At 43.0% G+C, this 12,611-nt stretch overlaps 1 protein-coding gene across 2 annotated transcripts; it reads left to right on the top strand.

Annotated features, from left to right (window-relative positions):
* Positions 1–3,293: 3,293 nt before the first annotated feature.
* On the top strand, positions 3,294–12,385 carry FDPS (farnesyl diphosphate synthase). Of its 2 annotated transcripts, none has more exons than XM_051993866.1 (10): positions 3,294–3,392; positions 5,196–5,334; positions 8,324–8,464; positions 9,185–9,265; positions 9,486–9,608; positions 10,449–10,537; positions 10,646–10,718; positions 11,206–11,283; positions 11,374–11,508; positions 12,087–12,385. In XM_051993866.1, the coding sequence occupies exons 2-10, from the start codon at positions 5,197–5,199 to the stop codon at positions 12,285–12,287; spliced, it is 1,059 nt and encodes a 352-aa protein (XP_051849826.1). In that variant the 5' UTR covers positions 3,294–3,392; position 5,196; the 3' UTR covers positions 12,288–12,385. The 2 variants fall into 2 exon arrangements, with proteins under 2 accessions (XP_051849826.1, XP_051849825.1); XM_051993865.1 differs by lacking the exon at positions 3,294–3,392 and adding an exon at positions 3,454–5,076.
* Positions 12,386–12,611: the final 226 nt, after the last annotated feature.

Raw genomic sequence — 12,611 nt, 5'->3', positions numbered from 1 at the left:
ATTCATGGTAGGGTTTTGTAACCAGAACATGGGTACTTGTCCTAGCTTGTCTGAGCTCAGGGAGAACAGCTGATACTAGTCAAAGCCATACAATAATTATGTGGGATTTTGCCAGAGAGTAAGATCATCCATAAAATGAGTGCAAAGGATTGTTGTTATGCCAAGCTCAGAGCATTGCTTGCTTGCTGCACTTTAGCTCTGGAAAACAGGGTGTCTCCTAATATCTTGACACTTGTTGTGTAGCTTTAAAAATCTAAATTGGTAAGTTCAATGAGCTTTTAAGGGGTCTCTTTGGACATTTACTGCTTTTTTCCCCCATGCCAATCTAGCTGGCAAAAGGATCTTCCTAAAGTTCAGATATGATCATGTCAATCCTCTACTCAAAGAAGCCCTCAGTCCCTTATCACCTCCTGGATCAAATATAAAATGTTTGACTTTTAAAACCTTTCACAATCTTGGCTCCTTCCTATCTTTCCAGTCTTCTTACACTTTACTATTCTCCAAGTGCTGCTCTGCTGTTCATCAACAATGAGTTTGGGGTTTCTTACATGTGATACTCCATGTTGCTACTTTGTCCTTTTTCATTGGCTGTTCTATATGCCTGGGATGTTATTTTTTTCTCTCCTCCAAATTTAATTTCGTTCCCACCTTCTGAAAAAGGCCTTTGTTGGTCCCACAGCCACCCTGACAAATGCCTTCTGAGATCACTACTTATCTACCCTGTGTACATCTTGCATGTACAGAATATTTGTATATTGTCTCTACTTAGGTTCTTGAGGGCAAGAACTATTCTTGCTTTTTTCAGTATCATTAGAACTTAGCATGCTTGTTGATTTGACTTTTCCTCCTCATTGAAATGTTTTTGTGTCTTTAGAATTTCATTCTTGAGAACTTCCCATCCTTTCTGAAGAGATTTCTCCTTTAGAATATCGGTTCTCGAGAAACTACCCATCCTTCCTTATAAACCTTTGACATTTGCTTTTTAATAATAAGGGTTAGGGAATGGTAATTTCCCCCTAATGTTCTCATCGTTTTCACTCTGCACTTAGCTCCTATGAGAATCAGACTCAGAATAGAATTTCTAGATTGTCACCAAGGAAGGATTTTAGAAAACACAGATGAAGTCAGTAAGAATAGTAAAAAAAAAAAAAAAAAAAATTATGCTCTCTGAAGATTGTCCAAAGAAATTAATGTTTATTTTGAAGAACATATATACCTACACACATACATTTATATGTGTGTGTGTGCCTGTAATGGATGAGGTGGAGTAGGGAGGTGAGGTTATGTATGCGTCTAAAAATAATACTTAATTGTTAATGTTTTCTTCTTTACACTGTAAAGTTTCTTACACTATAAGTTTCTTGAGAGGAGAGATTATCTTTTTTCTTTGTATCTCTACAGGGTTTAGCACAGAGCTTAGTGTAAAGCAGGTGCTTAATAAATGTTTATTGATTGATATAAGGGCTGATACATCAGAAATGTTACACCACTTCTTTTCAATAGGGGAAAAAACTAGGAGCAATAGAGGGAAGATATAAGACAGACTTAGGCTAAGTATATTGCTACTTTTCTTCATAAATAGAGTTATCCAAAAGTGAAATGGGCTGCCTTCATTGTTGGTAATTCTTTCTCACCGAAGGTCTTCAGGATAACTATCCCTTAGATATGATGTAAATTATGTCCCCTTTAACCTTTGGAGGCCCTGAAATTGTGTCCCCTTTAATCTGTGGGGGAAAGGTGATTCAGGGTCTCAAATTCTCCCCTAGGAGGGGCACACCCTCATGTCCATGAAAGAAATGCCTATAATTCAATTTTGAATTGAATTGAATTGAATTGAAAAATCAGTCTCTCAGATTCATCCAGAGATTAGGTCCCCGGTTTGGGACTAAAGATCAAAGCAGCCCCAATATATGTAGAGTTGTATGTCCAGACGCCCTAAAAGGACCTTGCCCACTGTTGAAGATATTTTCTTCTCAGTGTAACCCACCTTTGCTGTATTCTTTGCCCACTAAGAAGTCTGTCTTCCTAGCAAGCTGGCTTCTTAGTGTAATTAAATCCCATTCTCTGCCACAAATCTCGTGCCTGTATTCATTGAGGTTTGTGAATTCTCAAAGCCTGCCACTGGATGTCTTTCCCTCTATTGTCGCACCTAGTCATTTACACCTCATCAGATATAGTTAATCTTGTTTAGGTCTGGGATAGAGCGTCTGAGATTTTTCCCAACATCTAGTTTCTGCAAAATGGTAATTTTTAGCCTAGAGATTTTAAAAAGAACCTGTCAGCTGACTTAAATATTAAAGGATTATCAACTGGAAAGAGGATAAAATGTATTCTGCTAAGGCCCAGGGAACATAACTAAGATCAATGAAAGTACAATCAGATTCCATCTTGATTTACTAAAAAGATTCCTTTGTGAGTAGAGCAGTTCAGAAGCAAGATAGTGGTTCTCTTTCACAACTGGATGACTCTCTTAGGGATTTAGCCCAGATTCTGCCATTTAGAGATTGGGCTGAGGTCCTTCCCAACTCTGGACTTCATCCAAAGGGATGCTAAGGGATGGAAAAGGGAATGAAATGGGGCAATCATAGATGGAACTCTTTAAAGCTCAAGAAATGCCTGAGACCCGATAAGTAGGATTTTGTAAGACTTCCAAGAATTGGGAGTGGGGTGGCAGGTTGATGGTAGGAGTCAGGGAGAAGGTGGAAGGTGCACACGCGTATATCAAAACGTGTTTGGGGGGGAATGATGACTGGGTTTAATGGGGAAACTGAGTCACAGAATTGGGCTGGGGCTCAGGCAGCCCACAATCTTCCAGACCACGCGCCCTCTCGGCCCCCTTTTTCAGCCTCCAATTCTGCATCTGTGAAATGAGGTCGAAAGATCATACATGCTCTAATATCTTTCGGGCCGATTCGAAGTGGGACACTTTCAGCCCAACTGATCAAAGTATTTATAGAAGGTCAAGAACGGACTTGCCAAATAGGCGGACCTAAGATGACTAAAGTTACCACTGAATACTTCCCCCCAGCCTTAGTCCAACCACCTGTCTAAGGCCAGCCCCTAGCTTGCAGGCTTGCCGAAGTGCGCTGCACTTATTGGCTATCTGTCCTAGGGCCCCATCCTCATACGAGATGGAGCAGCCAATCAAAGGAAAGATCCTGCAGACGCCGGGCTCTGACCCAAATGGAGTGGTCCTGAGGCCCCGCCCCCACGAGCCTCTGGAACTCTGGGAGGTGTGGTCCACAGTTGCGTCCGCGGTGTGGAGTTGAAGGGAGCGGAAACTACTTGCCCCAGGATGCTGTGCGTGGCTTCGAACTCGCTTTTTAGAAGCTGCGCTCCTCCTCCCTCCCCCCAACCCCTGAGAGAAGGCTGTGGCTGCATCCCGTTACCAGGTGAGTGAAGCCGGGACTGTGGGGTCTGGAGAGGGCGGCGGCGGTGGCTCCATATCTAGGGACCGCGCGCCCACCCGGCTAGTGGCAGCCGGGATCCTCAGCTTCCGCGGCAATCTTTGTTAGAGCAAGTCCGAGGGTGCCCACCCCTTCTGGGGTCCGGGCGTGCACTCTCGGGGGCCGCCTGCACGGACAGACTTGTCCCGGGCAGCGCCCGTTTAAAGGGCCTGCGCTTGCCTCCCGCGGTGTCCTTCTGTAACGTGTGTGCCCACCTGTAAAGCGGTGTGACCCTCCCACCTGTAACGTGTGTGCCTACCTGTAAAGGTGGGACATTCCCCTCACCTGTGATACCCGAAGTAAAGCTGGGACTACTCTTTCATTTGTGTTATGTGTGCCCCGGCGGTGCCCAACTGTGTCACTTATCTTGTGGTGTCCACCTTTATCTTCATTTGTCTCCGAAAACCCTTGTCTGCCAGGGCTTGTGCCCTCCTGCTTCTAGAAACCTCGGCTCTGCCCCAGAGCCACTGCCAGCGGGCTTTGTTCTGCACTCCCTGGAGGGCCATCACTGTGTCCCTTGGGCCAGGTGCTGTCCCCTAGAGCCACCTGCACTTTCCCCACTGACCACCACCTTGCCTGCAAAGAGCCTCCCATTGCTGCTGGCATCCTCTAGAGAGCGAGTCCTCTGCCATCCTTAGGACTCAGAGTCCTTGCAGGTCCTTTCTAGGTCCCTTGAGGTATCCCTCCTTGCACCAGTGCATCTTGTAGAGCCATCTCCGTTCCAAGTCTTTCTCTACTTTTCCTGCTCCACAGGTGCTTCCACATATTTCATCCTCGCCTACATTTACAATCCTTTTGACTCTATCCCTTGCTTAGGGCACAATATCTTTCACCAATACCACACCATTGACTTTCCACCATCCATCCCCTACCTTTCTCCACTTTTCAGACAAAGTCCACTTTTCCAGAAAAGTTGTCCTGGCAAACCTTTCCCAATGTAGATCATCTATTTTTTGCCACGAAAAGACCACTGGTCAGAGGCTTGATTGTAGTTTTAGCTCTGACATGGGCTCCAACCATTGCCCTTTCTAGGCTTTACTTGCATCCATAGGCATGAGATTAGATGAGATTTTCCAGTTTTGAGAACTTAAGATTCTGTTTTGTACCACACACTCCCCTTTACCACACACATTTACAACTTATGGATCCGCTACAACAGTGACTTGGTCTTTCATTTTTTATAGTCATCAATCATTTTTCCAGCTAGTCTCTAAGTAACATCTCAAGGATAGATTGTTTTTCTTTCTAAATATTACCTGTGTGCTTTCCTGCCTCCTCTGTCTATACCCTTTTCCTAGGGGACAAAGCAATATTGTCTGCCTAATTGTACAAATTAGTGAAGAAAGCAGGGTGGGAAATGGGCTGGGGTAGTTACCACTGTGCATCTGCCTCCAGTCCTTGCCCCTCTGCAGGGAATACCTGGTGCCCCCCCTTCCCCTGCTACCCCTTCGATGCCCCCAGCCCGCTGGCTGAGATCGGCAGGGGCCCTCCTGCTGCCAGCCCCCCGCTGGCTGCCTTGGGAGAGGCAACTGGGTCCCCCATGGCAACCCTCTCAGGCAAATGGGGGTCCAGCCCTGGGGGCTCAGCACAGTGCTCGCCACTGGTGCCAATCTTGGAGAGAGGAACCTCGGTAAGTGTATGTGTGGGGCTATTTTGAACTTAGGGGACAAGGGTGGGGGTGGGTCTAATGAATTATCATTTAGGTTTATAACTCTTTATTTCCCCAACCCCGATCCCTCTCCCCCACAGAATGAATGGAGATCATAAATCAGTTTTTGCCCAGGAGAAGCAAGACTTTGTCCAGCATTTCTCCCAGATTGTAAAGATCCTGACAGAAGATGGCATGGGGCATCCTGAGGTGGGAGATGCCATAACCAGGCTCAAGGAGGTGAGACATTGGGCATGATGGTAGAATCTGAAAGGAATCTCAGGGAATTTGGAAGAGAAGCTGGGGAGGAAGGGATGTAATTTACTCTTCATTAAAATTTCTTGTGTCCATAGCCCTTCCTTCTTGTTGGGAATGGAAATTTGGAGGAAGAAAATGCCTTGGGCAGTGTTAACTCATATTTAGATAATGCAAATTTATACAGAAAAGCACCCCCAAAATTCCAATCCCAAATCTGAGCCCTCAAGAAATTTTCACTGTATTGGAGAAATAGCATATATGCAAAGCAGTTTGATTAGAGAGCTCAGGAAAGGTTTCAGGGTGGAGATGATACTTGAGTTGAGTCTTAAAGTCAGACATGAGTAATCTTGGGGAATTACTAGGGATATTCACAGACCTAAGAGATGAGAGATCTGATTGTCCAGCACATATAGTGTCTGAAGGAATCTAAGGCTAGATTGTAGGTGGTTTTAAATGCCAGGCTGAGGAATTTGTATTTCACTGTAGACACAATAGGACACGAGTGAAGCATGTTTTTCTTTTTGAACAGGAGAATAGCATGGTAAGACTTCTGCTTAAGGAAGATTATGTTGATAACTGTATAAAGGATGAATTGGAAAGGGGAGAAAGTAGGGTAAAAGAAACAAATTAAAAGTCTATTGAAGAAATTAGGTCAAAGGATCATAATGACTCAAATATGACAGAATTTGACTACTGAGCATATGTAACAGGATGTAGGGAAAAGAGTTTAGGATAGCTCCAAGGTTAAAGTTCTTAGTGTCTGGGCAGCTGTCCATGGTGAGAAATTCAAATCAATTCTACTTAGTAATCGAATTGATTTCATAATGTAATTGATTCTATATCTTGCTAAATCCCATTACTATGCCCTTTAGTTAAATTCAGGAATTAAATTTTCCTTTCTGAGTTAAAGGTCAATCTGACCAGTTTTTTTGTTCAGTCGTGTCTGATTCTTCATGACCCAATTTGGGGTTTTCTTGGCAAAGATATTGAAGTAGTTTGCTTTTTCCTTCTCTAGCTCATTTTACTGATGAGAATATAGGGTTAAATTGCCCAGGGTCACAATAGCCAATAAGTACCTGAGGCCAGATGCACTGCATTTTGTTCACTGCACTACCTAGTTTGACTATAAGTCTCTGTAATTAAGTCACCTTCTTTATTAGGAGTTCTTAGGTAAATATCAAGAAACTTGGTGTTATCTTTAAATCCTGAAATTAACTCTTAAGAGATAGTATCCCTGAACTGTCCTTGTACCATTAAAGAAAGTTACATTCTTGACAAACCTTTTTAGGCACCAGATCTGCTAACTCAGGTTCACTAACAAGGTTTACAATATGCATATGAATTCCATAAATCAGTCAACATTCCTTTATGACCAAGGGAAGTTGTCACTAGTCCCATGTAAGTATTAGCCCACTTGCCTTGATGGAAATAATCATGTTATCTCTTTGCTCATGATGCTGTCTACCCTATAACCAGTCACGTCTTTCCCATGTATCCAACTATGTTCTTTGTTCTGTGCTTCCCTAAAACATGTTTTAAATTCCATAACTGGGTCTTAGCTTTGCTGAGGAAACTAGGAACCTATTTATTGAAAAACTCGCACTTTAAACTCTGGGAGATGACTATGAACCATTACATAGAACTCCCAATCCCTATATTTTTGTCCGCCTGCATTTTTGATTTCCTTCACAGGCTAATAGTACACTATTTCAAAGTCCGATTCTTTTTGTACAGCAAAATAACTGTTAAGACATGTATACTTATATTGTTTTTAATTTATATTTTAATATATTTAACATGTATTGGTCAATCTGCCATCTAGGGGAGGGAATGGGAGGGAAAAAATTGGAACAAAAGGTTTGGCAATTGTCAGTGCTGTAAAATTACCCATGCATATAATTTATAAATAAAAGGCTATAATAAAAATAAATAAAAAAAACCTCACACTTTATTAATAAATTAATGTGCTCAGAGCTTTGTGCCTGTTTACCTTAATTTTCAAATGTAACAATAAGAAGATTTCTCCCAGATACAATTTTATGAAGAAATTTAGGGAATAAAGAATGGATCATCTCTCCCTTTCCCCTTCCCTGTTATGTCCCAGAACTGAGAAGCAAGCATCATTAAGCAATTCTAGGTTCTAGGTACCATGCTAAACACTGAGGATATAAAGGGGAAAAGAAAAAAAAAACAACCAGTACCTGTTCTCAAGGAGCATATATTGTAATGGAGAAGCTATGTGTATATACATACACACAAATATGATGCATACAGAATAAATGGAAGATAACTTTAGAAGGGAAGTTATTAACAGCTCAGGAGACAAGACTTTCTGCAATAAATGACACTTGAATTTTGAAGGAAAGCTAGGAATTCTGATGGTTGTGAGGAAGGAGATTATTCCAGTCATGAAACTAACCAGTAATAAAAGACTATGAGTGCCCTCTACAGTGATAGGGAGGATGGAAGAGGCAAGGTTTTGGGGAAAACATAAGCTCTGTTTTGGGTGTGTTGAGTTTGAAGTCCGTGGAAAATCTGTTTCAGCGTTAGGAGACAGTAATAGCTCTGGCATTTGTATACTCTGTGGCAGGCAGTGCTAAGTATTGCCAGTATCTCATTTGATCCTTATAACTAACTTGGGAGCTATCTATTAGTTAACTAATTCTCCCAAGGTAGGTGCTTTATTCCTTATTTTATAGTTGAGGAAACTGGCAAATAGGTCCTTGGCCAAGGTCCCACAATTAGCATGTGCCTGAGGCTGGATTTGAACTTGGCTCTTCCTGACTCCAGGTCTACTGCTTTATTTACTGTGCACCAGCTTGGCAGAGTCACTAGCCACAATAGATAGATATGAACTTCATCTGCAACCTTGTTAAGTGACAGTAGAAATTTTGGAAGGCTAAGAGATGGGCCATAATGCTCAATGTTCTTTTCTCCTAAGTTTGCCTTCCCCAATCTTTTGCCCTTGCAGGTCCTAGAGTACAATGCTCTGGGAGGAAAATACAACCGAGGCTTGTCAGTGCTCATGGTCTTCCGGGAACTGGTGGAACCCCAAAAACAGGATGCTGACAGTCTACAAAGAGCACTAGCAGTGGGCTGGTGTGTGGAGTTGGTGAGATTCAGTAGTAGTGAAGCAGGGGAGGAATTGGGGGAAAGATTGAGAAATAATCCTGAACTCCACAGTGAGATGTCTTTTGGATAGATGAGTATATTGGAAAATTTAAATTTGTGCCTACAAGTTTAATTTGGGATACATTTGATGTTTCTGCATGAATAGAATATGTACTTTGAAAGACATAGGTAGTATAAACTTTCTTGCTGAAAAATATAATTAAAATTTGTTACAGAGGAAAGTTGGGGAATACAAGCCTTCTGAAAAACTTCTCTTCCAATAATTCCCAAACTAGAAAACTTTTCATTTTTTGATCTACAGAATGACAAAGGCTGTGTTTCCATTTTAGCAATAGAAGTCCTCTTGCTGAGAGTAAATATCTCTATTAGATAATTTTTCTTAAAAATTAGTTCTAGAGTTTTACGCTTTGTTGAAAATTCTGCAACACTGGCAAAAGGCTTAAATACATGTTACCTATCTCAGGTTTTCTATTTGATGTCCCAAATGCCAAATGATCATTTAACCTTCTTGCAATAGTGTATAAGATTGCTTAATAACAGTCCCACCACACTGACAGTTGTCCAGAGATTTTATAATGGACAGGAAGGAATTTGTTTGAGACCCATGTGCAGACTGGAAACCTTAGGCCTGCTTGACATAGCACATTGGGGAAGGCTGGTGGTTTGGAGGAGCCTTATATTCTCTGCTTCTCTTCTCTAGCTCCAGGCTTTCTTCTTAGTAACAGATGACATCATGGATTCTTCCCTTACCCGCCGGGGACAGCCATGCTGGTATAAGAAGGTAAATATGTCCTGAAGATGCCCCTGGGAGAAAGCAGCAGGAGTCAGGGAGTCGGGACTGGGCGAGTAGAGATTAGGTTTGCTAATGGATAGCTGGAGAAATGGTTAAGATGATTTTCATCACCCTGTAATTGCAACCTCTGGTTTCGTGCCTTGGGTACCAAGGTCTTCAAGATCTCCTGTGTCAGAGACCAACCTCTTTGCTCTCTCCCTTGACATAGCCTGGCATCGGCTTGGATGCCATCAATGATGCCATGATGTTGGAAGCCTGTATCTACCGCCTGCTGAAGCATTACTGCCGTGGGCAGCCCTATTACCTGAATCTCATTGAACTTTTCCTTCAGGTAAGTAGGCAGTGAGGATCAGACTGCATAGACTTTAGTCAGAAGTGGAGTATTCTGGGGCTGGCCTTAGTGAATTCTTTCTAGGACTCTGTTTTCTCTTGTGCAAGATGAAGGAAGTTGGACTAAATGATTTTCAAGGATTCTTCCACATCCAGATCATGAGTGGACTAAGACTCCTTTCAAACCCCTTTATGTAATTCTGATATCCCCACCATGACATGAGCATGGCCATCTTTAAGTCTTAGATGCTTGGTTCTGGGCAGGTCATTTTAAAAATGAATTCCAGGCTAGCTTTGAAGATGGAAAGAAATCACAGAAGGACAGAATGATGTGTGGAGGAGAGAGAGGAAGTAGTACCCTATTTCAGTTCCCTGAATTGGTGATAATGGGGCTCTTTGGAGGAGCTAATTAATCCCATTCCATCCATCCTGTAATTGGGATGATAGGATTCATTCAGACACAGTATGACGGAACAGAATGGAGAGACCGCTGGACTTAAAGCCCAGAGACCAGGGTTTGAATCTGATGCTAAGCACTTGATATGTATGTGTCCCTGAGTTACTTTTTCTTTTCAGTAAAATAGGAAAGGAAGGACAATTTTTGGACACAAGCTTTCTCATATTTTGTAGAGTACAGTAGAGATACAAGCTATTAGAAGCCCAGGGATCTTTCATGTACCAGCTGGAGGAACTATTTACCTCTTCTCCATTCTCACTACCTCTCAGCCTTCTCTCCACACCCCCTTCCCCCTTTTCCCCCCCAATTCCTGCAGCCTGTAATGGGGCTCCAGTCCACCATTCACTTTGAATGCTTTGATTTCTTTCTGTCTCTCCCCTCTAGACCACTTACCAGACTGAGATTGGTCAGACCCTGGATCTTATCACAGCCCCTCAGGACAAAGTGGATCTTACCAGATTCAGTGAGCAGAGGTGAGGGGTAGTGAGCACTGGGGTTGGGCTGGGGACAGCCAGGGGATGACTTCTGCCCTTCTGAAAGTTCCTTTCTCCTGATTCCTCTATCTTCTTTCCCTTGCCTAGATATAAGACCATTGTCAAATACAAGACAGCTTTCTACTCCTTCTATTTACCATTTGCTGCCGCTATGTTCATGGTGAGTAACAGTGAGTGCCATTGTTGGTACTGACACTAGTTTGTACCTTACTGACATTAAGAAAGGCCTGGGGAGAACGGGATCAGCTTTCCTTCACTGGAAAATTTTAGGACAGTTCAACAAGCATTTATTAACCTCCCTCTTGGTGCAGTACACTATGCTGGGATCAGAGATCCTACAATGAAATGGTCCTGAGAGGTAAGCAAAGAGCTCACAATCTGGTAGTAAGCTATTGTGCCTGCATTTTTAAGAGGTCGTGACTTAGGATACCTTCAAAAGGCAGGAGAGTAAGAAGGATAAGGGATAAGCAAAAATGTAACAGTCATTGTCCTTAAGGAATTTTCGATCGAATGGGTGGCGGGTTAGGAGTTGTAAACAATCCCTGAACTGTCATGAAGACCAGAACCCACAATTGCTGGATACAGAGTCAGAAGGAGAAGCTTTTGCACCATGAGCATTTTTCAGCCCAGTTTTTATTCTCTTGCAGGCAGGCATAGATGGGGAGAAAGAACACGCCAATGCCAAGACCATCCTTCTGGAGATGGGGGAATTTTTTCAAATTCAGGTAAAAAGCTTCAGGCTCTGATGCAGAATAGTGACCTCCTTGCCTTCCCCGGGTGCACCCTTCATTTTGTGTCCTCCTCTTCCCACTCAGGATGATTACCTTGACCTTTTTGGTGACCCCAGTGTGACTGGCAAGATTGGCACTGACATCCAGGACAACAAATGCAGCTGGCTGGTGGTGACATGCCTTCAGTTGGCATCCTCGGAGCAAAGAAAGATGCTGGAGGTGTCTGGGGGTAGGGGCTAGGGTGGAGGGAAGCATTCTAATCCAGCCTCATCTGGGACTCTGAGAAGACCCCCACAAATGGAAGGGCAGGAGAAAACTGTCTGGATTTGGAAGTTCATCACTGAATATTGAAAGCACATCTAGAATTGAGAGGTCCTGCACGTGTAGGATTGTGATTAAATGGAATAATGACTTTGTAAAAGTCAGAAACACATGACATTATGGATGTCTTATCCCATACCACAAAGTAAATAGAATGAAAATAGGGAGTATGTCCTTTCTAAACTTTGTGTAGCCCTTGGAATGGGAGCTTAGCAGCAGATGGATTTACTATATGCTTGTTGAGTTGAATGCATAAATTGAGAAGGTGTTATGTAGTAATAGAGATGCAGGGGAAGATCTTTGGGAGAGGATCTTGAAATGTAGGTACTGGGAATTGTTCTAGAGAGGAGGGGACTGGCAGAAATGAGTAGACTATTAGAGGGTGCTGGGCAGAAATTCAGCAAAGGGATAGGGCCATGGAGGGCCACACACTTCTCTTTATAACTCTTCTTCCCTTACCCTTTCCCCAACTGCAGGAGTGTTATGGACAGAAAGATGCAGAGAAAGTTGCCAAAGTAAAGGAACTGTATGAGAAACTTGAATTGCCTGCTTTTTTCACCAAGTTTGAGGAAGAAAGTTACAGTAGATTGATGGGGCTCATTGAAAAACATTCATCCCCTCTTCCCCCCTCTATCTTTTTGGAAATGGCGAAGAAGATCTACAAACGGCAGAAATGACCAAGGATTTGGACATAGGCTGGGAGGGGTTGGGAGGGCAGGGAACCATGTGTGGAGTTGGGACAGCACGTACTCTTAATAAATTAATGGCTTTTTGACTCCAGTGTTTCTTTATTTGTCAACCTTCCCCACTCCTACCCAACATAGCGAGATCTGCCCCGAAACAAAATGAGCCAGGGTGTGTAACCTAAGTTCTCAAGGCCCGATTCTCTCCACCCTCTCCTTCATCCTTCCCAACTTATGAACAGTAGAACTTGCAGAAGAAGGGAATGTTCTTACTGTAGATCCCTTGCAGTTGAAATGCCCCACCCTTCCCCCCTGAAA

This window comes from Antechinus flavipes, chromosome 4 (assembly GCF_016432865.1).
Source record: "Antechinus flavipes isolate AdamAnt ecotype Samford, QLD, Australia chromosome 4, AdamAnt_v2, whole genome shotgun sequence".
In the NCBI taxonomy this organism is placed as follows: Eukaryota; Metazoa; Chordata; class Mammalia; order Dasyuromorphia; family Dasyuridae; genus Antechinus; species Antechinus flavipes.
This window is presented reverse-complemented; position numbering and strand designations above follow the sequence as displayed.

Excerpts from the sequence above, each read along its gene's own strand:
- FDPS (XM_051993865.1), top strand. The coding sequence starts at position 4,898 with ATGCCCCCAGCCCGCTGGCTGAGATCGGCAGGGGCCCTCCTGCTGCCA. Across the intron at positions 5,077-5,195 it reads TCTTGGAGAGAGGAACCTCG|AATGAATGGAGATCATAAAT; the intron begins GTAAGTGTATGT and ends TCTCCCCCACAG. Across the intron at positions 9,609-10,448 it reads TCATTGAACTTTTCCTTCAG|ACCACTTACCAGACTGAGAT; the intron begins GTAAGTAGGCAG and ends TCTCCCCTCTAG.